Consider the following 25,957-nt stretch of genomic DNA (forward strand, 5'->3'; position numbering starts at 1 on the left):
TTAACTGATGACTAGACTGCATACTATTAAAGCAGACTTACTTTAACAATGTGAAGAAACTGCCTTGTTGCTTGTAAAATTGCCACAAAGAATTCCTGAAACAAATAATGCAGCTAATCCTTACAAGTTTAAAGATATCTTTTTGCAGAATGTGCCAGCAGATGGAAAAAGGAACAAACGCATGCCAATATGGAGCTGATTTTTAAAAGGATTTTGTTGGCATGTCATCAGATGTCTTCAGTTCTAATTGTTATCAACTCAGCTAGAAATATAAACCTTAGTATCAGCCAGCCGGTGCATACAAGTAGCGCTGTTCTTTTATGGGTAGAAAAAAATGCCAGCCCGAAGCAACCATGCATCACCAAAAAGAATTGAATAGCAACAGATTCAAAACAGCATAATTCCTTCACTTTCTTCACCTTGGCAAAGGAGGTCAAATCCATTTTATATCAGTCCAGAACTACCATTACACTTGCACAGGAATTGCAGGTTCTTCCCTCACTATGCACAAACATACTCTCTCTCCCCTCCTTCATCATAAGATATGATACATAGATAGGATTATACTCCCACACCTAAGTCTTAATTTTAACAAATATGACTAGAAACACAACAAGACCCAGTAAAAGAGCAACTAATTTATACAGAACACATTTTGCATGGCGGAGTAGCAACTGCTCAGGAAGGGAAAGAATACAACCACTTGTCAGTGGTGTCACTTTCCCATCTGCTAGTACATTCAGACAAAATCTGAATTTGGCAGACACGGAAGGAGTGATATTTGTCAGTACTAAATTTCTAAAAGTAAATTTATGATGGAGTTATGTGTCTTCCAAATTCTGAGATGGGAAAAGAGAACAGTGGCATCTCAACATGGGGGGGGGGGGGGGAATACAAGAATCCTTTTAAGAGGAGTGTATTCCAATTGCACATAGGAATTGTAAAACATGAAGAAATGGAGCTAGAGGAAGGAAGACAGGAAGAAAGTTATGAAAGGCAAAGGAACAGTTAAATCCAGGTAGGTTCAAACTGAAGACATTAAAAAGTAAATCAAAATGCCATCATAATCAATTATATTGTCCAAGTTGAGCCATTACATACAGACATCAAATTTCTCAAAGGACTACAAAATACCCTTCACATATTATATACCACATTATATCACACATTATATATACCTTCTCGTGGTATCAGAACAAAGGGCTGGAGCAGCCTCCCTCATTCAAAGGGTAATTTATAGTACAACGTGAAGATGCAGCATGTATGTTCATCAAAAATACTGCTAGGAAGTCCCAGGATAAAAGACTCTTTGGAACTGGGCATTTTGACCGACTCTCAACGTTACATTAAAATGATTCAAATCAGCTATCTTTATAGAAAATCATCTTACTAAATTACCCACTGTCTGAAAGTGCCAGCCTTCCAATAAATCACCACCATTGTGATGGGCTTTGCACAGCCACTCCAGAAGAAGTGTGGACAACCAAGCAATTGGATCAGAAAGCAGTGAGTATTTTCAAACTTTTCTCAGATTAACTTTTTGTCTCCCACTGTGGCTCTTTCCATTACAGTATTATCCCATTTGTACTATTCTTTGAGACAAGCAAAGCACCCAAGTAAATTGCTAAGTAGGAGGAAGAAACTGGAGAAAACAAAGCAATTATCCAGTGATAACAGGAGTATAAGAAATGTAAACCCACTAGGCGACAGAAGCATCAATGTAATTTAAGCACAATCCTTGTGAAATTCCGTAACTTCCAGTTATATGTCACTTCCAAAAAGATACCAGCCAAAGCCTCATCTATTTCCAGTCAATCTCAGGATCTCCATCTGACTTAGTACTTCCGCGAAATAAAAACCACAAGTGAAAAAAATATTTTAAAAACATCAGGCTAAAGCTTTCTGGATTTATCTCCAACAATGTGACCCAGCTCAGCCTGGTAAACTCTGATCCTTCTCATGTCCACCATCCCGTCCTGGTTTAGAAAACAAGGCTAGGATCTCCCCCAGATCACAGAATGGGTTCCATCATCCAGGGCTATCTGTAAGGTGGCACACAGAATGCATTTGAGAGCAACAAGAAGTCCTTGGCCTAGTGAGCTCCTCCAAAGAAGCCGTTCTCGGTACCATCTGTTCGGGGACCCCTGCTTCCTTTCCCAGGATTAGGTGTAGTGGAATACTTGGGTGGGTAACGGATGAAGAGCCGGTCTTCTTCCTTCTTTATCCAACGCAACAGTTTGGTCAAGACATTGATGGCACCAGCTTTCGTCACCAAAGGATTGAAGCAGGTATACAATTCAAATTTACTTGTAACCTATTGAGAAAGGAGGGGGGGAAATGATTGGCCATTCAGGCTGCACAGCTACCGCCAGAGAACATGCGTAAAATTTTAACTGATGAATGCAGGGGAAGCCAACAATTCCAACTAGAAAAGAGAGAACTTTTGAGAATAAGCGAAAGGGTTAAGATACCCCAACTCTTTCCCAATTCCTAGATGGAACCTTAGTTCATTATAAAACAATATCAATGGTTGTGGTTCCTAAATTTTTGAATGACCAAATAGTCTCCAGTATTGGCACGAAATACTTTTTGTTTTATAGGGACCATTAACTTCTTTAAGTTGTATAGTCTGAAAAATATGGCCAATGTTAAAAATGCTAATTCTTAGTCATACTGCAGAGCTTTTTGAAAGGATTCAAATATTGCTCTAATACAAAATTCACTTGATGTGTAAACATACTGCTACTACTCAATACCCTGCAAATTAACAAATTGAAATTTATCAGTTTAAAGCTTTCATGCATTTATGTACATGTAAGTTTGGTGTAGTGGTTAAGACATCAAACTAGATTCTGGGTCTAGTCCTGTTTTAGGCATAAAGCCAGCTGGATGACATCCTCTCTCAGCTACAAGAAGCAGGCAATAGCAAACCATGAATAGGATTGTTTTGTAATTTTGTAAACATTGAAATTAACATAATTTTATATGCTATAATTATGCACAATGTTTTCCTGTATAAATAAGAAAATACTGAACATGTTAAAATTTCTCCCATTTTTAAAATTGGAAGTAGAATTTATTTTTTGTTGTCATTGCTTCAAAATACCCAAGATGTTTACAGCTTTTCTGAAGGGCTCTTCCTAAGCTTTTGTAAAGTAATTTCACATTCTTTCTGAAAGCAATGACTCTCTAACTTATACTTATTTTTTTCTTTTTAACCTTCCTTTACCACCAATGGACAAAGATGAAAACCAGTTTAATCTAGGACAGTGCATTTTTTAAAAAGCAATGTAAAAATTTCACTATAGTGTTTGTTTGTTTTTACCTGATGTAAAGCTATTCTCAGGCAACAGGAAAGGAGTAATATAGATTCAGCAAATTTGTTTTTATATTCAAAGTATTCTTTAAGATTGGCATGTGCTCAACTGATTCATTTGCAAAAGTCACTAAGGTATTTTTTTATTGAACATTTTGCTTAAATGCATTTCATGTATTCATGTTAGCACTCAGTGGGAACATATGCAGCAAGAGAGAAGTGCCCTCATCATTGCTTTCTTGGAGGACATTTTCACCTGTCACTCCTGAGTTGAAACTTGTAGTACAAGCCCATTTTTGGATAATTGAAATAAAATGTCACTATCTCTCCCTTCTGCCTCTTCTCCTTGAGCTGCTAATTATTATTTATTTCAGGTTTAGAAAATCAACTGGTGTTACAGCTATTAAAACCAATAAGGAATAGAAAGATTGATAACAATTAAGATTGGTCATGCAGTCAGCCAAATGTTTAGATGAGATTTGGCATTTTTATCCACCTATCAAGAGTTATTATGATTGGTAGCTTATTATTATTTATGGCCAACAAACGCATCCTCAAATAAAGATTCACAATAGGGAATCAGTGATGAAAGACTAAATACATCTCTCCAAATACTTTCCTGCATGTTGTTTGCCCTTTATAACTAACTTATGTAATAAGTCATATGAAGAAAACATGGGTTTATGAATGCTGTAATTTATCTAATTTATCTAAAATAGATCTAGCCCAGTGATTCTCAACCTTGGCAGCTTGAAGATATTTGGACTTCAACTCCCAGAATTCCACAGCCAGCATTCGCTGGCTGGGGAATTCTGGGAGTTGAAGTCCAAATATCTTCAAGTTGCCAAGGTTGGGAAACACTGATCTAGCCCATCCACTTGAAAGTCTACCACAGAGTCCCATCCTTAGCCAATAAAGTTGCCAGGTCTCACCCAAGCCAATAAAGTTTCCTTTTCAGCTACATGATAGATGAGACGTAAAGGACGTGAGGTACTGTGGATGCGATCGTGAAGGTAGTGGTAGAGGTCAAAGAGTCGGTGCCGTTCCTTCTCACTGCAATATGGCCCCTCCAGTTCTGGACTGTATTAGATGAGAAATAAGATATTGAGGAAACAAGCAGTTAGTGTTCGTCTACACAATGTCTTACCATAGAATAGACTCCAGAATTTGTATACAATGAGCTGCTGTTCTACATAGAAACATAGAAGACTGACGGCAGAAAAAGGCCTCATGGTCCATCTAGTCTGCCCTTATACTATTTCCTGTATTTTATCTTACAATGGATATATGTTTATCCCAGGCATGTTTAAATTCAGTTACTGTGGATTTACCAACCACGCCTGCTGGAAGTTTGTTCCAAGGATCTACTACTCTTTCAGTAAAATAATATTTTCTCATGTTGCCTTTGATCTTTCCCCCAACTAACTTCAGATTGTGTCCCCTTGTTCTTGTGTTCACTTTCCTATTAAAAACACTTCCCTCCTGGACCTTATTTAACCCTTTAACATATTTAAATGTTTTGATCATGTCCCCCCTTTTCCTTCTGTCCTCCAGACTATACAGATTGAGTTCATTAAGTCTTTCCTGATACGTTTTATGCTTAAGACCTTCCACCATTCTTGTAGCCCGTCTTTGGACCTGTTCAATTTTGTCAATATCTTTTTGTAGGTGACGTCTCCAGAACTGAACACAGTATTCCAAATGTGGTCTCACCAGTGCCCTATATAGCGGGATCACAATCTCCCTCTTCCTGCTTGTTATACCTCTAGTTATGCAGCCAAGCATCCTACTTGCTTTTCCTACCGCCCGACCACACTGCTCACTCATTTTGAGACTGTCAGAAATCACTACCCCTAAATCCTTCTCTTCTGAAGTTTTTGCTAACACAGAACTGCCAATGCAATGTAGAACTGAGTATTGCCAGAAGTGGCAATGCTCAGCCTAGAACTAATCACTTAAGTTTATCAGCTTTCGGACACTTTTCAGAATCTTCTGAAGCGACTATAAACCTGATTCTAGATTTGTGGTTTGCCCTACTGTTCTATAATATATTGTACTATATAGGTCAGAAGAAGCTTCCTGAATCTGGGAAGATTCTTATAGAAGAAGCTGCAGAACACATTCTTCTTAAAATAAATCACATGGCCCTCTCTAATAAGAGAGGGATGCTATTCATGCAGTTTTTCCTGAAGCCAACAAAGGGAAGAAAGAGGATTTCTAAAACAACATAATCCCTTTAAGACACTAAATTACATCAGAGTCAATTTTACTTCTTAACATCTTTTAGGTTATTGTTTATAAATTTTGCCGGCTAATTGGGATCTTATGATGTTTAGCCTTTGATTCCTTTCTTGCAGCCCACAAGCCACAGTCTCTTTCTACACATTGGTCCTTGTGGACTGGAGGAAATAAATGTGAATGACTGCTCTATTTAAAACAAACTAAATAAATGTAGCGTAGCAATGCCCACAGTTTCTGGCTGCCAGCTATAAAGAGAAGAATAAAAGAGTGAGAAGGACAACCTCAAACTCAACAAACTTTAAAAGAAAAAAAAAGATCTAAAGTAGCTTTACCGCTGAGGATACACTCAAAATGCAGTACATGTTTATTGCCAGGAATGACAAAACCCAGTGGTAAATTCAGCTTTGTTTTTGATATCAGAAGAACATTATCTTGCCCTACACATCTCCAAAATCAAGAGGAACATTAACTTGTTCCGAGGGAAAGTTACAACAACAACAAAAATCTCAGGAATTCTTTCTTGAGCCATTAAAAAAACTAGCCACATTTCTAGATTTTACTCCAAGACTGAACCGAATGATATGCCACATTAAGACATCTGTGAATATCTAGGGAAAGAAGAACCAAAAAAACAGATGAAAGTGGCACCTAGGATGACGTCATAGATTACCTCCTTCCTTCAGGACATATTTGGTCCTGATCAGAGTCAATTTCAACCCTCCAAAGCGTATTACCTGGTGAACTGGGGAAGCTGTCGGTAATTATCCGGTATATCCAGAGGTTTATACATAAAGTGCCGAAGATCTGGCACTCCCACCAGTCCTACACTATAGGATGGGCTCTTTAAGCCACTTGAGAGTGCCTGCAGATAGTTCTGAGTCCTCATGCCTTCCTCAATGCGTTTCTTGCAGTCCGAGACAGAATAGAAAGAGTCCTTGTCTGTAGAGAGAAGTATGAGGCAGATCGTACATTCTGAATCCAAATAAGAAATATAAGCATAAAAGTAACAATCAGGATTGAAACGTGGTAAACAAATAGGTGTCCAGATTTCCCCAGTTTGAAAGGCAGAAGTTGCCCCGATGAGATTGAGTAAAAGGTGCAGGTCAGTAGGTTCTAATCGGCAATCTTCGATGACTGTTTTCTCCTGCACTGTGGTGACCAACTGACTACCAGCCACCAAAATAGAGAAAACCAGATTAGGAGTGATGGCTTTTTGGAGCAAAGTGCCCAGGGAATCCCGGAGGGAGGAGGCAAAGGGTAAACAGCGGACAGCTCCAAGGAGGAAACAAGGATCTGATTCAACCAGGTTCAGCAAACGGTCAAGGATCTTTTCCGAACCGGTCAACAAACGCCGCAGGTCATAGTTCTTTTTCCGTTCAAAGATGCGAGTGATGCTGGCCTGAGTGAGCATGCTGATGATCTGGTCGTAGACGTACAAAAGCTCCTGGCGTAGTTGCTGCTCCGATTGTAGGGTATGCGAAACCGAAACCAGTACCAAGGGGCCCTGCTGCACAAAAACCAGTTTGTGATCATCTATGGTAAAAAGAGGGAGGGGGGAAAAGAGTTATTGCTTCAGTAGATGGAGTGCAGGACAGTTATAATAAAACCAGTTTTATTACATTTTGGACATTTAACAAATGCAATACTAGCTTTCATAGAATCTCTATTTGTTTTCCTTTAAAAAAAAGTTAAATCAAGGATTTACTGCACAGGATTTGAGCTGATGGAGCAAATCTGGGCAAAGAAGAAGAATTTCAGCATAAATGCCAGGAACTGGAAAAATACACCATGAAATAAAAAGTGAGCAGAATGCATTTTTGTTATCGTAAGAATTTGAGGAGTCTGTTTCTGGTCTTGAAGTGTATCTTCTACTGAGTAAAACTACAAACAAACAATAAAACAAACTGCCATATATCTAAGAATATTTTACTGATGGTGTAGCACAGAAGTTCAAGGACTAAATAAAATAAGAGAAACTGCTCCTGCATTGAAGAAGCTGGAAGGAACAATAATATTTTTAATATCCTATTTTTTAATCTGATCATCCATGGCCAATAGCTTGAAGTCAGATAGTTTAATGCAATTATGAGAGATATATTCCCCTAATTACTCCACTTTTATCAATACAATCACCAAGTAATATTAAGAACTGGTGATGGTTATTCTAGAAATGAACTGAAATTGGTTCAGCTCTGAATGATTTTGCAAGTATTTGTTGCTTCCTTGATATTAAGACTATTGTTCCATTTTAAACATTAATATGAAAATCGGGCACCTTGAATCAAGCTTAACACCTTGACAATATTTGTCACTGCCTTTTCCTTCCTTTCCTGACTTAGGAAATAGTCACTTAATCCTATCCAAATACTACAGTACTAGCTTGTTCAAGATTTGCCTAGATTGGCTATGCATGACATGGATCACGTATCTTTCAAAAAAACAAGTCCATGTGCTTCATTGAGCAATGTATCTTCAGGTAATATTAAACAACAAAAATAACTTTTTAAAATCAGAAATAAGAATTGTAGTCTGAGTAGTGACATATAATTTAAATCATATTTAGAATTTTAAATATGAATGTATTTCTATTTAAATAAATATACATGTATTTATAGATTTCTATTTAAATAAATATAAATGTATGTATAGTTTAGCACAAATGTTCCTATCTGAAACTTTACATAAATCTGTTTTAAATTAAATCCATCCAGACGTCAATGCCCATAAATCCCAAGATGGCTGAGAATTCTGGCACCAAATCACAGATTAGTTCAGTGCATGGATCTACTCCCTTTTCCCTTAATTAGAATTTGGTGACATCGGCAATCTTCTAAGCTTTCTGCTGGGAGCATGAACATGTGGCTGGGAACTTTAAAAGGAAGCATGCATTTGCAGCAAGCAGGCACTTGGCTGCACATATCAAAGTATTAATAGCATGGCAAAAGTTCCAGAATTAAGATGTGCTCACCGTAAACTATCTTTAGAGTTTGGGTTTTTTTCTTTCCTGGATAAAGAGTTGCTCATAAAATCACCTTTCTCTTTGCTCAGCATAATACTACATCATAGTCAGTGGTTTCTACTAAGACAAAAGCCAGAATTGTATCTATTAAACGTAGAACTAAAATCAAATACAAGCTGGAACAAGACTTTCTTTTTAAAACAATCAAAGCATGCTTTTATTTCTTCCCGCTATACCCTTACGTATCTGTTCTCGGAGTTCAACTTCCCATCCCACTTAGAACTTTTAAAAAAAATTGTTTCAACACAGGTAGTCCTTGATGTACAACCACAACTGGGCCCAGATAGCTGTTAAGTGAACTTTGCCCCATTTTATGATCTTTTTGCCGGAGGTGTTAAATGAATCACTGCAGTTGTTAAGTTGGTAGCACAGTGGTTAAGTGACGTGAGCTTCCCCATTGGTTTGCTTGTCCGAAATTTGCAAAGGGATCACATGATCTCAGGACACTGCAATTGCCATAAATATGAACCTGTTGACAAGCCATCTGGATTTTGATCACATGACCATGAGAATGCTACAACAATCACCAGTGTGAAAAGTGGCCATGAGTCACTATTTTTCAGTGCCGCTGTAACTTTGGACGGTCACTAAATGAAAGGTTGTAACTCGAGGACTACCTGTGATTAGCAATGGAGAAAATACAGTAATATATTGCATTTTCTTCTGGTGTGCTGAATCCTGTAGCCAAAAAGAAAGGAGTACATTCTGTTTTCCATATTATTCCTTCCATGTTCAGGAAGGCTGGATAAAGCCACCAGCTACCTTACGAAATGTCCAGCTTGGGCACATATCTTCAGCAGTGGGAGGAAGAAGAGCAATAGCAGTTAGACTTATACACCGCTTTTCACTGTGCTTTACAGCCCTCTCTAAGCAATTTACAGAGTCAGCATATTGCCCCCAACAATCTGGGTCCTTAATTTATCAACCTCAGAAGATGGAAGGCTGAGTTAACCTCGAGCCGGTCAAGCTCGAACTGCTGGCAGTTGGAAGAATTAGCCTGCAATAGTATATATATCTTTTCTTTTAATATTAGATTTGTATCACTGTTATATTGTTTTTATTATTGTTGTGAGCCGCCCCGAGTCCTTGGAGAGAGGTGGCATACAAATCTAATAAATAATAATAATGATGATAATAATGATGATAATAATAATAATAATAATAATTATTATTATTATTATTATTACCACTGCACTACCACGGCTATGGTGAAAGTCAGCTGGGGCAACAGGGATGGAGGAGTGCATGAACAGGAAAGCACAGGGCAGCCAAAAAAGTTGAAGATGAAGGGAGAGATACTGAGGCAAGAGGGGTAAGTTGAAGTGGCGATGAGCAACACAAAGCAGAAGAAGCATGAAGTCCTCGCTTATCAGCAGCGCAGTCCTCCTGGCTTAATAACTCCAACCAGCACTGCTAGAATTGCCAACACTAAGTGAGTGTAGTCACATGATGCTTCACTTAATGACTACTTTGTTTAGTGACAGAAATTCTGGTCCCAATTAGGGTTGATAAGCGAGGATTATGTATATCAATTCATACTTTGCCTTTTGTTCCCTGGTTTTTTTCATCCTTGAGAAGTTCCTCAGTGTAACAAAACAGAGATTTCTTTGCTTCTCCACTTGATCCCTTCAGTCTCCCTTTATAGATTTATTTAGCAATATGATCCTCATTCATTCAACTTTTCAACATAAAATCAATGCTTTTAGATTTCCATTGCTTTCTTTGGCATATATTCAATACAAAGTTATTTAAACCACATATACTAAGCAAACATACATTTTTCTAAGCAAATATTCACCTACAATGACTATTGTCATTTAGTCATGAGTCTTCAAATGGCCCAGACTGTTTTTCTATGTTTTTTTATCTTCCTATCTACTTTCTTGTCTCTCTCCCTCTCTCTCTCTCTCAAACACACGCACACATAATTGGACCTAAACATGGGTTTTAATGTGTACAGATATTTGTAATTCCTATAATATAAGGTATATTAGGAAATAGGAATTGCAAATATCTGTACACTTTAAATCCGAAACTTAGGTCCAATTATTCCCAGTGCTAACAGAAAGAAGATGAGAAGTTCAAAATTCAAAGCATTCATTTACTGAGATTTAATTCTTTAAAAGATCAGTCTCACATTTTCCCCCTCAAACTTTCTTCCTTTGGCCCAAAATGATAGGCACACACAAACTACTATTTTTCTTTACAAATACATATAGAAATACTTTCAAATAAAAATAGTTACGGGTACTTAACATAAAAAAAATCCCATTCCTAACTTTCTTCTTACAGCAAATTCAGGCAATAGAATCAATACCAATATATGAAGTGATTAATACGATTATGTTGCAAATCTTGTTTTAAAACTTTATCATAGTAGAAAATACTCAAACTAGACTAGATTCAATTACTGCTTGCATGTATTCTAGAATACACACACACACACAATTTTTCCTAAAACTCATCTGTGGTTGACCTAATTTATATCAGCTGATACAACTGTAATCCTTTTTATTCAAAGTTTAATTGTACGCTTTCAGTTTACATGAATTCATCAACTCTGCTCTACAAAATTAGATCACTACCGCACCCTTCCCCTTTATAATTTCCTAAGCAAACATCAAAAGTATTTCTTCTTTTCTATTTTCCTTCATTTGCTTTCCTTTTATTTTATTTGTTAATTCATGCCCTTCAAGGTTTGCTCCGCTTACATTTCAGGTTGTAAATTTAATCAATGGAGGCTTTTACACAACATTTTTAGTAAGATATAAAAAAATATCTACTAGGTAACCAACTACAGTGGTACCTCTACTTAAGAACTTAATTCGTTCCGTGATCAGGTTCTTAAGTAGAAAAGTTGGTAAGTAGAAGCAATTTTTCCCATAGGAATCAATATAAAAGCAAATAATGCGTGCAAATCCATTAGGAAAGAAATAAAAGCTCGGAATTTGGGTGGGAGGAGGAGGAGGAAGAAGAGGAGGAGGACAGTCGCTGCCCAGAGTGAAGGGAGCGTTTCTTTTCTCTGGGTGCTGGTAGAGGTTTATTCCCTCTCCAAGCGCCCAGAGAAAGAAAAATGCTTTGTTCGCTCTGGACTGCCAAAGCCTCCTTAAGCGCCACCGAAAGGCTCCTCTGGCAGTCCAGAAAAGCCCAAAATGGCTGGGATTAAAGGGGGAATGGCAGGAAACTGGCCGGGCCTTCATGCCGCTCTCAAATTTCCTGGGAAATTTTTCCAGGCTTAGGTTCTTAAGTAGAAAATGGTCCTTAAGAAGAGGCAAAAAAAATCTTGAACACCCGGTTCTTATCTAGAAAAGTTCTTAAGCAGAGGAGTTCTTAAGTAGAAGTACCACTGTATAGCTATATCTGCACTATGTAAAGCATTCCTTGCTAATGTTTAAAGACTGGTTAGGTTTGAGCAAATTTTGGCCAATGTACTAGAAATTGAACCAAAACTCCATTTTACTTTAAGCAACCCCATTATATTCTATGTAAGGTTTCTAATTTAAAAATTACAAGTTGGAATATTGTTGCCTACATTTCACCCCGTGCAGTACAGTATACATACAGTATAATGACAACCTCAAGATACTAAGTAGTAAAAACTGTTCTTGGGATAATTGTAAGAACTGCCTATTTGGAAAGACTCCCAGACATTTAAATAAACAATATTTATCAAAATGGGTAGAGTGTTCCCTCGATTTTCGCAGGTTCAAACTTCGCGAAAAGTCTATACCACGGTTTTTCAAAAATATTAATTAAAAAATACTTTGCGGTTTTCCCCCCCTATACCATGTTTTTTCCTGCCCGATGACGTCATATGTCATCACCAAACTTTCGTCCACCTTTAATAAATATTTTTTTTTAATAAACTTTAATAAATAAACATGGTGAGTAATAATCTAAATGGTTGCTAAGGGAATGGGAAATTGTAATTTAGGGGTTTAAAGTGTTAAGGGAAGGCTTGTGATACTGTTCATAGCCAAAAATAGTGTATTCACTTCCGCATCTCTACTTTGCGGAAATTCGACTTTCGCGGGCGGTCTCGGAACGCATCCCCCGCGAAAATTGAGGGAACACTGTACACACATGGGAACTGATCCATAATCCAGTGCCTAAATTATATGGGTGACCCATCATGAACTCTTAAGCACTGCAATCCCAAACGTTTCGTATTTTAGTTAAATCATAGGCACATATAACCTCCTAATAAATTACAATATTTCTTAAGCATTACTCCTTTTAAAAATGTTTCCATACCAGAATAAATGGAGCGAATAGAGTTATCCCCACTTTGGATGAATGACACCAGTGCCATCATGACACCCATGGTGGAACTAAGGGCTTCTTCATTGCCGTAACGTGAATAAATGGGTTTCCCAGCCTCACTTAAAATGAAGACATGTTTCCTGTGTGCCCGCCAACTCTCTGCAGTCACGTCTTCATCTCGGTATGTAGCCAGGCGTGACTGTATCACTGCCTCCTCTTCTCCTGGTGGTCCATCTCCTATCATCATTTGTCGGTGAAACTCATTCGAATCTTCCCAAGTGTTGTCCGTTGAGGTTGAATCAGACACATCTTTGTCACTCAGTTCTTCTGGGCCCTCTGTCAATTCCTCCTGCCCATTCACTTTGTCAATTACCACACTCATGGGTCCATTATTTGGGACAGCAGGTATCTCTTCCTGATTCTCTGAGACAGAACAGGACTCATCCCCATCTGGAAAAGCATATTGAGAAATCACAAGGGGGGAAACAAACGCAGAAGTAATCTTTGTCCCCCATCCACTTCCTATAAGCTAGTAATTAGAGATTCCCATTTATTGGGCAGATTATATAACTATATTAAGGAATAAAAGAAAGTCTTCGCATCAAATTCAGTAAACTCACTACCACACACATCCCTCACAATGTCATAAATCAAATGGTTAAATCTCTTATTTTTTTTTCATAATGCTTGAATTAACTAATGCCATAATGCCTGAATTAATTCTCAGAAAATAGAATACTTAGGGTGGTTAGGATTTGATTGCTGCAAGTGTCGTTTGGCGGGACCTAGGGGAAAAGCCTTCTCTGTGATGGCCCCGGCCCTCTGGAACCAACTCCCCCCAGAGATTAGAACTGCCCCCACCTTCCCTGTCTTTCGTAAACTACTCAAGACTCATTTATGCTGCCAGGCATGGGGGAGTTAAGATATTCCTTCCCCCTAGGCCACTACAAGTTATGCATGGTATGTTTGTGTGTATGTTTGGTTTTATTATAAGGGTTTTTAGTTGTTTTATTAATTGGATTGCTACATGCTGTTTTTATCATTGTTGTTAGCCGCCTCGAGTCTGCAGAGAGGGGCGGCATACATACAAATAAATAAATAAATAAATAAATAAATAAATAAATAAAAATAAATAAATAAATAAATAAATAAATGGCTAGGGCTAATTCCTATATAAGAGAAAATGCTTGGGGAATGTGCTTTGATTGCATGCAGTATACTTTTCATGTACTGTAGTATATTTCTCACCTGAAAATGGTCAAAAGTTATACTATCAGTTTTTAGCAATCATGGTCAGGATAAGTAGGCTCAAAAGCCTGCACTAACCATGGGTTTTTTTTTTCATTTATGTTCTAGTATTGGGTAGAACTGAATTAATTATATTAATCCGGCTCTCTAAAACCATCCCAATTTCTCATGCGGCCCCATGGCAAAATTAATTGCCCACCCCTGTTCTATATGAATGTGGGGTTCATATATCATACTACAACAAGATTTGTTTCAACCACAATTTGTTGAATTTCTTATAAACACTACCTTAATACATATCATTAGGGCTGGGTTCATATAACATACTAAGACAAAAGCTCAATCCCACCTCATTATAATTTAGTAGGTGTATGAATGTAAGTAATATAATAGTTTAAAATATTTTATGCATTATTTGTTTGAAAAGGCCATATCGGCTTAGTCAATAAACCATACCTCACATATCATGCGGATAGAATGCTCACTATTCTTTTTTCTGAATTGTTCTTCCAAGCCCACTTATTAATCCCATTGCTTTTGAAAACAAAGATTACATATCTGCAAATATGTGGATTCACATACAATTCTTATATTTGCTTTTCCCTTTATTGTGCAGAGGTTTAAACTGTACGTTTTGGGAACAAGGATGTATCATTTTCTGCTTACAGCTCTTGGAACAGTATCAAATAAATTGGTTTTAAACCAAACTCAGTTCAAGCTAGAATCATGTCAAACTACCCAGCTATATCTAAATAGTGACTATAAAGTGAAAAGAATCCAGCATCAAAATGAAAAGCTCACTATAGCCAATCAGAAGGTTTAAAATAGAAGAAATACACCGTATCAAGGTTAGGCCAGTGAGGGTATAACTTTATGAAGTGAGCATCCCTACAAAATAGTTGCCCTGGAAAATCTGCCTGTCTACAAAATGCTTACCCCAAATTATTCACTTCCACGGAATTAATCTACTTCGAACAAGTTGCTCTCCATTAAACCAGAGAGATCTAAAAGGCAGTTACTGTAAATAAATGTAAAAAAATAAAAGTTGATATAGCTTTCAGCAAGCGGTTTCCTATTTATTTTTATTTATTTGCTAAATGAGCTTAAGTCAGACAAGCAGAGGCATCAAAAGAGGTGTATCTGGCCACCACACTTTCTACGCTCTGTAACTACAAAACCAGGCAGTGCAAAGTACTCACTTCTGTCTGTAGGATCCAGCCCACACTTCTGGTCAGGGAGCTCCATTTCCTCTTTATAAGGTAAGCCAGGGTCTTCGTTCTCCATCTCTACATCTCAAACAACAACTGCAAAGACAAAAGGCAGGCATGAGGAAATTCCCTGAGTAGCAAACAGGATGCAGGTGCTATGGTGCCTCCTCAGCAGGCCCAACCCATTTCTTAAATTAGGAACATAGCTACGAGTGCCACCTCCCAAGTGTCTTGTACCTTCTACCCTAACAGCAAACAGTGCATCTAATGCAACTCTTCAAGCTAGGATGTACCAACCCAGATTGAGGGAAAGGACACAGCCACTTCCAGGCTCTTTGCAAAATTCAATCTGCTGTACCAGCTATAATCTCAATCACATGCCCAAGCAGGGGTACCTCAAAGAGACAGCAGGAAATGCCGAGTGGCCACTAATCACTACAAGCAAGTTTCTGGAGCTGCATTCCTGGGAGGGGCTGCATCTCCTTAGTGATCTTCTTTGTTATGACTATAACTGATAAAAATTCAGTTAAACCATAAATTTTCTTTACAGAAGACAGCCCTCAGCCTGAAAAGCTCTTTGCTTGAATCCCTTGAATTCAAAGATAAAAAAACTCTTGAAAAGGAGCAAAGGCCTTGAAATTGGCCATTAATAGTTAGAAAAAGGACAGAAAGCTAAAGGGGCTAGATCAGGGGTGTCAAACTCCTGTGGTCATGTGACATATCAAGGTGCGGGGGTGGCCAGAGCGTGACTTGTCCAGCCCATGGACTGCAAATTTGACAGCCCTGGGCCAGATGCAAAGACATTCACTTTCGCTTTCCCCATATACTATTTGCTTGTTTCACTTTCCCCATATATTATTGGCATCAATAAGCACTGAAAATATAACAAATGTGTAATAAAGTCCAAAACAAATACAGAAAAATCCAAAACCAATACAGAAACAAATAGCAAATATATTGTTGGGAGGGCGGGTATATATAAATATACCTTGTAATCTTAAAGAAGAGAAATGTAACTTTAAATATCCATTATTCTGTTTAAAAAAAAAAAATTTACAAATGGAGATACATTTAATTCTAAATTTTCATCCAAGCATATAAATTCACACAATTTTTTACGTATACGTATGTCCAGATTTTTTGGGGGGAGAAATACTGTATGTTCTTCCTCTTCTGGCAAAACTGTGTTCACACAAGGTATTTATTATTAATTAGTGTCTTCAATTAGCCTGATAAAGACTGCATAAGCTATAAATTAAATCCACTGACACAATATGTAGTTGGCTGGTTTGTAATCCAATGTGCCAAATGAACATTGAACAAAAATTGGCTGTTACTCATACTTAAGAGAACCATTTGAAGCCATTTCTGTTTTTGCTGTTCCATTTTGGTCTAAAGAAAACAGAAATAACCTGGAAGTAAACAGGTATCAACAAGAATACATCTTTTTTACTTTAAAATGTTGCAGAAAAGAAGACATTTTGGTAAGTGCAATTTATGTAAAGAACAACTAAAAATGAACGTGCCAGCTATTAAAGAGTTTTTGTTTTTCTAAAGAGAATAGACATTTTTGTAAAAATGTCCTATATACCTGATTGAAAAAGAGGGATAAATATTCCTATAAACTGAAATAAGATTTAACACAATGGCTTAAATCACCCATAGCATTAAGATATTTTGTTAACCATGAGTTAAAAATCATACTAAATAAGCTACACTGGAATTGATTCTAACATAATACAAAAACAAAAACCCTTAACTGTAAATCATAGTGGTGGATCTACATAGCATAAGCCCAAATCAAGCAAATTATATTATGATTCACTACAGCATGTAAACCTAGCCTATGGAGCTAGAAAACTCCTTGTCTCAAAATACTAAGGCCAGGGGCCATTCCGCAAAGCTGGGTCAAAAAGAGATTTACAGGCAAAGCTTCTTACCAAGCACATAATCTGTAGAACGCATATCACAAGACATGATGGTGGCCAATAACTTGGATGGCATTAAAGAAGGTACTGAATAAGTAGATGAAGGACAAGAATGTCAAGAGTTATTAGCCTTGAGACTCATAGTCTCAACTGCTGATATTGTTTCTCCAAATATCAGTTTCAAAAGAAAGAAGCACATGTCTCTTAGTTAAAATCCTGAAGTTTTCCCCCCACCAAAAAAATAATAATTAAGGATACAAATGAAGACTTACAAAAGAAACAAGATCACCAACTAAATCAGTACAGAATATGATTTCCTTTTGTGCACATTTGCCATTTCAGCTGTTTGTTTAACTGAGATGTACCATTCTCAAATAATTTACAGCAAGCGTGTAAATATAGTCTTCAGACTAAGTCAAGGAAGAAATACCTTCAAATCATAGTACAAGATTTTTTTTACTAACTGGAAATAGAGACGGGGAGAAAAAAATGTACCTGAATATTTCTTTTTATTCCTAGATCAACAGAACACTACCATAAGTTAAAAATGGGCAATCACTAAAAAAAAAATTGACAATAACTTTCGTTAACTAATTTGCAAAGCTGCTGCCTGAATTTCTAGCTTGCAGACACTATGTTTGCCATCAAAAATAGTGAACCCAGCACAATACCCAAATAGGGGATTTAGAAATGGCTGGATTTCAGAACAATCTACAGTAGTTCTCCTTCAAGGAATTATGTTCAACTCCCTAAATCCTGCAGAGTGGGGGGTAATTTCGACCAGCCAAATAGTTCTGGCATTGTTTATCTTTTCCAAAAACATGGCAAAACCATACATATAGAAATTAGAATCAATAAAACCATCAACAATTTGGAGAATTTTTTAAGGATCTCATGCAAGAATACTGTAAAACTGAAAAATAAACTGCGGGTAAATAATAAGAAACAAATAACTTAAATAAATTGTGATGGTAATAAAAGAGTTGGGTTCCACGGGAAACATGAAGTTGCCATGCTGTCAACCTACCAAAAAATCCCACCCAAATGATGCCATAACACCATCTCGGTTCCAAAGCTGGCAACTTTGAGGCTTCCAGAAAAATGGAAAAGAGCTTTTCTCTCAAGTTGTCTAATACTATCTTCACCCTCAAAATCTGGTTAGAACTAGTTTTGTAGTGCTCAGTGATACTGCTTAAAGTTCAATTATCATACTGATGATATAAGTATTGCAGTATAAAGCATTACTGTACTACATAGCTAAACAAATATGAGAAGAGTAAATTTATACATTTCAAGTAGCATCTGCCTACTTGAAGTATTAACATGAAGGCAATACTTTCCAGAAAATAAGAAACTCTTTCATATACTTATGGTATCAGGTGCAATAAAGTTATTGACAGCAGCCAAGTGAGAAAACAAACTGATACAAGATAGCTTATGAAACCAGCTTGTCTCAAATAAATAAACTAGGTAAGTATATCTGAAGGCATGTGTAACATAAGATATGGTTAAATGTGTGGCAGAAAGTGGACTCTGAGTGTGTTTTTCCAAATGCAGTAAGTGAGGTTGAATGTGTATTGTTTTAGAAGAGCGTTCTCGCTCTCGCCTCTCTCTGTGTGTAGAGGGGCAGTAAAAAAAATTGGAACCCACCCCTGGATTGGTACATTTGCTGTGGTTTTGGGCTAAAGCCGCTACAAATCTCTGGCACAATGGAGATTTTGCCACACTCCCTAGAGCAGTGGTTCTTAACATGGCAGTCGGGACCTCTTGGGGGGGGGTGTCAAACAACCATTTCACGGGGGTCACCTAAGAAGACCCTGGGAAAAGACAAATTTCCCATAGGGTTAGGAACTAAAGCTTCTATTCTGGCGCCTTGGAACATATTGTTACAATCCGACCAATCAGGCTTTTTCAATGAGGGTGTCCCTGCGACCTTCCTGCCAATCAGCTTAAAGCTCAGTTGGGAGAATTGGTGCTAGACTTATGGTTGGGGGTCACCACTGTATTAAGAGGTTGAGAACCACTGTCTTAAAGTGTAAATCCTTAGAAATCCCAGAAATCTATTAGTTTAACACTTTTGGGGGCCAACAAAGATTAGCCCTATGAGCGGTGATCAGTGAAACAGAAGCTCCAAGCAGCACTCTTGGGGACACGAAGAACAGGCCAATACCTATGCCCCAACTTCCCCAGGATCTTTCCTGGCACATCTGGCCGGATGTTTTTGAGAACAGGATACTGAACCAGATGCGCTATTACGGAGTTAGTCCAGCAAGGTCAGTCCATTTACGGCTCAACCCGCCTTGGGAGCCTTCAGTTCAACCCAAGACAATACCCGACCGAGGCCATCGGATTGGGAAAGGGAGGAAAAACCCCGAAAGGCTCGCTGCCGGCAGCCCCACCCCTTAACCCTACGTGAGAAGGGAGAGCCGAAAGGGGATCCCGCCCTCCCCCTCAATTCCAAAACCCACCGGCTTTTATTTCTCACCATAGATCTGGGATCTGCTCGCCTTCCCATCGCAGAAACAGATTCCCCCGAGCACTCTGCGACCACACTTCCTGATTCGGAATGGCAGAAGGCGGGAACAGTAGAGACATTGACGGCCCCCTCCACTAATCACCTAACGAATGGAAAGGAGGAGGCGTGGCTTGCGGAACTCCCAAACGCCAATCGTAGCCCGGCACAGTCAAAGAGTAACGCGGAAGGCCAATTGGAATCCTCGCTCGACAAGCGCGTCAGTGAAAGGGGGGCCGAGGAGAACCTTGAGAAGCCCAAGCGTGAGCAACAGGGAAGGTGGCGAATCAAAATGGGTAGATAAAAGTTGAGGCGGAGCAATCCTGCCGGTTTAATCAGCCACTCAATCATAATAAACTGGGTGAGAGGAGAGGGCTGGATCAGTCAGAATTTCAGCCAATTGCGATGGTCATATTTTCTCTTCGAACCAATCAGAGAGAAGATATTACTTTGGAAAACGATATAAAAGCCAAGCCGGTGAAGTTGGTGCAAGCTGTCATTGTTTGCGGAGGACTGGGGGATGACGTCAGTTTGTATGCTTTGGCAGCTCTTGCTCGTTTGGTAGTTCATTGGCGCTGGATTATTTGGCAGTGTCTCTTGTTATTGTCCTATGGAGCGGGAAGGTAAAGCCCTTTTCCGGAATGGCAGTTTGCACTGCGGTACGATATTACATTACAATCGTCATAAACTCAAATCCACGCACCCTAAGAATTTATTTTCTGGGGCATCTCTCCTAAGGGCAATAATACAAAATCGAACATTTAAGAGAAACTGTAAAATAGCATTTCCTACTGTTTTCCTATTCCGGATTTTTATTTTGATTTCACCTCCGTGCAAATAAATATTCACCACTGCTTTGCGATTCAGTGTTTGCAACCTACATAAAAGAACTGCGAAGTTTAAAGTGAGGATGGTTTTAAAAAATGGGCACATTTTTAACAAGCTGGAGGATCTTAGACAAAACCCAACATAAATTATATATAAGAGGGAGATGGTTTGGGCATTGCTTTCTTCGGGATATTTTGTAAAATTCCAGGTTTAGGCTAGGGCTTTCTGATTTTCATTGCCAATACTGTAATATCCAGCTCTGAGCCTGCTTAGCTTTTATGTCTTATTTTCTATTTCATTTTTTTTGGGGGGGGGGGGAGAAAATGCAATGAAAATATAAAATAGGAGCCATTACAAGTGATTATGCAGTCTGGAAAAAAATATAATTATTAAGGTGAGCTAAAACTGAAGATAAAAAAAGCTACATGTAATAATAAAAACTCAGCATTTAAGGTGTGAAATAGAGTTCATTGTTTCATTTTAACAAGTTTAAAAACATTTCAAAAACGCCAATAAATCACACATCATTAATCCACTAATTTGCTAAAATCAGCCAGATGCCTATGGTGACTAAACTTCACAGATTGAATTAAGGAAAGGTAACTGGCAGCCAGAAGCTCCACTGGACCTTTAGTGTCTTCTCCAGCTCTTGCATTTCCACCTTGTCTTTTGAGTGTGCTCCATATTCAGAACAAGGTTTGAATAGAATAGAGAAAAGAATAGAAAATAGAAAGAGAATAGAATAGAATAGAATTTATTGGCCTTGAATTTGTCTTGTGCATATTCTCTCAGTGTACATAAAAGAAATGATAAGTTCATCAAGAATAATAAGGTACAGCACTTAATAATAGTCCGGGTACAAATAAGCAATCCAATCATATCAGGAATCAATCAATATAAATTGTAAGGCAAAGAAGCAACAAAGTTACAGTTATGCAGTCATTTGTGGGAGCAGATAGGTGATGGGAACAATGAGAAGATTATTTATTTATTGGATTTCTATGCCGCCCCTCTCCCAGGAATTACTTACTTACTTACTTAGTTACTTACTTATTACTTACTTACTTACTTACTTACTTACTTACTTACTTACTTACTTACTTACTTACTTACTTATTAGAGTTGAAGGGGACCTTGCAGGTCATCAAGTCCAACCCCCTGCTCAAGCAGGAAACCCTACACCACCCCAACCAGATGGCAATCCAATTTCCTTTTGAATGTGTCAAATGATGGGGCGTTCACAACCTCTGCTGGCAGGCCATTCCACTGGTTGATCGCTCTCACCGTCAGAAAGTTCCTCCTTATTTCCAGATTGCATCTCTCCTTGGTCAGTTTCGATCCGTTGCTCCTGGTCTGGCCCTCTCATGCCCTGGAAACTAGTGTGATCCCCTCCTCTCTGTGGCAACCCCTCAAATATATGTATATTGATATCATGCTATCATGTCCCCTTTGGTCCTCCTTTTTGTTAAACTATCCATGCCCAGTTCCAGCAACCTCTCTTCATATGTCTTGGTTTCCAGTCTCCTTATCATTTTAGTTGCTCTTTTCTGTACTTTCTCTAGAGTTTCAATGTCCCCAATTCTGTAGTGGGGTGACCAAAATTGAGTGCAGTACTCTAGGTGTGGTCTGACTAGGGCATTGTAGAGTGGTATTAATACCTCCTTAATCTTGGAGTGTATCCCCCTGTTGATACAGTTTACCATTGTGTTGGCTTTTTTAGCCACCGCTGCACATTGCTGGCTCATATTTAGTTGGTTATCCACCAAAACTCCAAGATCTCTCTCACACTCACTGTGTGGTTTCTCCCAATTTGTGTGCGTGTCTTAGGTTTTTCTTACCTAGGTGTAAGATTTTGCTTTTTTCAACATTAAATTTCATTTTGTTAGTTTGAGCCCACAGTAATAATCTATCTAGATCTTTCTGTATTTTGAGCCTGTCCTCTGGGGTATTGGCTACTTCTGCCAGCTTGGTGTTGTCTGCAAATTTGATTAGTTCCCCCTCTATTCCTTCATCTATGTCATTGATTAATATGTTGAAGAGCACTGCACCCAGGATTGAACCCTGAGGTGCCCCACTGCCTATCTCCTTCCATGTGGATTTGGAACCGTTGAGTACTACTTGTTGGGTGCAGTTGGTCAGCCAACTGTTAATCCATCTACATGTGTTGTAGTCTATCCCACTTTTTGTCAATTTGTAGAGTAGTAGGTTGTGGTCTACTTTATCAAAAGCTTTACTAAAGTCAAGTGTATTAGGTCAATTGCATTACACTGGTCTACTGATTTGTTTATGGTGTTGAAAAATGATATGAGATTGGCTTGGCATGATTCATTTCTGACAAACCCATGTTGGCTATTGATTATTATCTTGTTTGTTTCTAGGTAGTGGCAGGGCTGTTTTTTGATTATTTTGATTATTTGACAGTGTTGAGGGAATTATTTGTTTAGGAAAGTGATAGTGTTTGGGGGAAAAACTGTTCTGGTGTGCAGTGCTCTACTGTGTTGTTTTGAGGGTAGGACTTGAAACATTTTGTATCCAGGATCTGAGATGTCTGTAAATATTTCCACAGCCCTCTTTTTGACTCGTGCATTAGCAGGTTGGTAGCAATTGTGTGCTACTTCCAACCAGAGGAGCAACTTTTTTTTTTCTTGAGTGAGACTTGAGTGTCTGTCAGACCGACCCTCTCTCCTCAAAATGCACTCCTGTAAAGCAGCCATTTTGAGAATGCTAGATCCTGCACACTGGGGGCAGGGGGGAGAGAGAGAACATACCTCTTATGAAGGAACCAGATCTCTTCCTCCTCCTTGCTGGTCACATGGAGAGGTGGAAGAAGAGGTGCATTATCCCTGCAAGAAGAGCTGATGCACGTTAAAGGAGGATTAGGTGGTGGAAGTGAAGTAAATAACCTATATAAAATCAGAAGTGTTGCCTATAACTATTAGATTTTTAAAGTACATTTTTAGAAAAGTAATTTAAAATTCTCTGTATATTCTAATATCTTACTGTAGCATTTTGCATAATAGACACTAGGTGGCAAAATTGGAATCTATAAAACACAATTTGGAGAACTAATCCTCTCTGTTTATATATTCTGAAGAACCTAAGAAGAGTGCTTCTAGATCAGAGCAAGTTTTTTTTCCCCAAAAACAATTTTCACATTAAATATTGGCATTTCTGTATTACACTAGAGCAGTGGTTCTCAACTTTTCTAATGCCATGACTCCTTAATACAGTTCCTCATGTTGTGGTGAACCCCAATCATAAGTCTAGCGCTAATTCTCCCAACAGAGCTTTAAGCTGATTGGCAGGAAGGTCAGAGGGATACCCCCACTGTAAATGCCTGATTGGTCGGATTGTAAAAATATGTTCCAAGGCACCAGAACAGAAGCTTTAGTTCCTAGCACCATGGGAAATTTGTCTTTTCCCATGGTTTTAGTCGACCCCTGTGAAATGGTCATTCGAACCCCAAAGTGGTCCCATTCCCAATGTTGAGAACCACTGCACTAAAGGAACCAGATCTTTGCAAAGGATAGGAGAGCAATGACATTATTTGGAAAATTTATATTGCTGCTTACCGTATCTACTTCCTCCTCTTGGAATTAATGTCATATTGGTATACAGAAACCATTGATTAAAAATGCCAGTTTGAAAATAGTTTTCCCCTTTCTGAACATATATTGGATGAAATATTTTGCTTTTTTAGATGAAATATTTTGCTTTTGGTCTGAAAGGTAAAAATAGAGTCATAAGTGGCCCGTAACACCTATTTCAATCCAACATTTTATAATTCTGGAATTCCACCATCTCTCTCCACCCTCAGATATTTAAAGGTACAGTATACAGTATACCCATATTGCACATTCAAAATCTGAATATTTGTGCGAGGAAATAAGAAAGTGATGTATCTCACAAAATGACACTAAAATGATCTTCCCCAAACCTATGACAATCCAATATCAACACCCTTCAAAAAGTTGGAGGTTTTTTCTCGGTCTTTCCCCCAGTTAACTTCATTAAGATAAGCAGGTATGTGAAAGAAGGTAAAATATAAATTACTATCAAAAGCTGACACTATTATCTGTGGCAATGCTAGATGAAACCTAGGATACTAAGTTCACAAAACAATTTTGGCTAGTTAGTGTCACCCTCTGTTTTGCAAATAGAGCTAGAGTGAGTAGCTTATGGTTCACAAAGTTGTGCAAACCCAGGAATTGTTAAATCAACCAACTATGGTTGAGTTAACCATGCTTTAGCAAGGTGGGCAAATAATCTGTCTACTAAAAGATCTACTAAAAGGACTATTGTCTTTTACAAAAAGTACAAATGATCTGCAGCAACCCAGAATACCAGAAAAAGAAAACTAATCACCGATATAACATCTTCCAACAAAATGGATACCCATAGAACTTTATCAAAAAGTGCTTGACAATTTAACCCACTACATCTCAGGTGTCAAACTTGATTGCGTCACAGGCCAGATTGTGACATATCAGAATGTTTTTTGCCTTTGTGGAGCCAGGGTGGGTTTTGCCTGTGCTTGACGTATCCAGTCCGCAGGCCACCAGTTTGACATGCCTGCACTACAACATACGCAATACAAGCTATGTAAAGGATAACATTATCATACCGCAAATAAGCCTCAAGCAAACAGAAAACACTGTACCCTAACCAAGAAGCTATCAAGGAGAAAACCCCACCTCCAACAACACTACAGAGCAAGCTAGCACAGTGTTTCCCAACCTTGGCAACTTGAAGATATCTGGACTTCAACTCCCAGAATTTCCCAGCCAGGCTGGGGAATTCTGGGAGTTGAAGTCCAAATATCTTCAAGTTGCCAAGGTTGGGAAACAGTGAGCTAGCATATATAAACAGGGAGCAAACCAGGGGTAGATTCTGGCTTACCTTGCTGCCAGTTTGCTTCCTGATGTGATGTGTGTGCATGCACCAATCCAAACTGGCAGGAACCCACCTCTGGAGCAAACACAGACCGCTAGCACTGATTATGTTATCTAGTTTGGTAATTAAATGTCTGCAGCTAAACTCGGGGAGCATCAAGGACCCCAAGTTCAGTTCTGAACTACAGTGGTACCTCTACTTAAGAACTTAATTTGTTCCATGACCAGGTTCTTAAGTAGAGACGTTCTTAAGTAGGAGCCATTTTTTCCATAGGAATCAATATAAAAGCAAATAATGCTTGAAAACCCATTAGGAAAGAAATAAAAGCTCGGAATTTGGGTGGGAGGAGGAGGAGGAAGAAGAGGAGGAGGACAGTCACTGCCGAAAGAAGTTGAGGTGAGGTGAATTTTAAAAAATCCAAACCTTTAAGGCTAAAAGAGGGACTCTGAGGCAGCGAGGAAGAGCACCCACCTCCCATACACTCGGCATAGGACATATTCA

At 38.4% G+C, this 25,957-nt stretch overlaps 1 protein-coding gene across 1 annotated transcript; it reads right to left on the reverse strand.

The window, feature by feature from the left end:
* Window positions 1–840: 840 nt before the first annotated feature.
* LOC139161674 (vacuolar fusion protein MON1 homolog B-like) lies at window positions 841–19,786 on the reverse strand. Its single transcript, XM_070741118.1, has 6 exons — window positions 19,709–19,786; window positions 15,287–15,391; window positions 12,831–13,289; window positions 6,292–7,090; window positions 4,249–4,396; window positions 841–2,314 (listed from the first exon to the last, which is right to left on the reverse strand). The coding sequence occupies exons 2-6, from the start codon at window positions 15,369–15,371 to the stop codon at window positions 2,093–2,095; spliced, it is 1,713 nt and encodes a 570-aa protein (XP_070597219.1). The 5' UTR covers window positions 15,372–15,391; window positions 19,709–19,786; the 3' UTR covers window positions 841–2,092.
* Window positions 19,787–25,957: the final 6,171 nt, after the last annotated feature.

Source organism: Erythrolamprus reginae, chromosome 2, assembly GCF_031021105.1.
Source record: "Erythrolamprus reginae isolate rEryReg1 chromosome 2, rEryReg1.hap1, whole genome shotgun sequence".
NCBI lineage: Eukaryota > Metazoa > Chordata > Lepidosauria > Squamata > Dipsadidae > Erythrolamprus > Erythrolamprus reginae.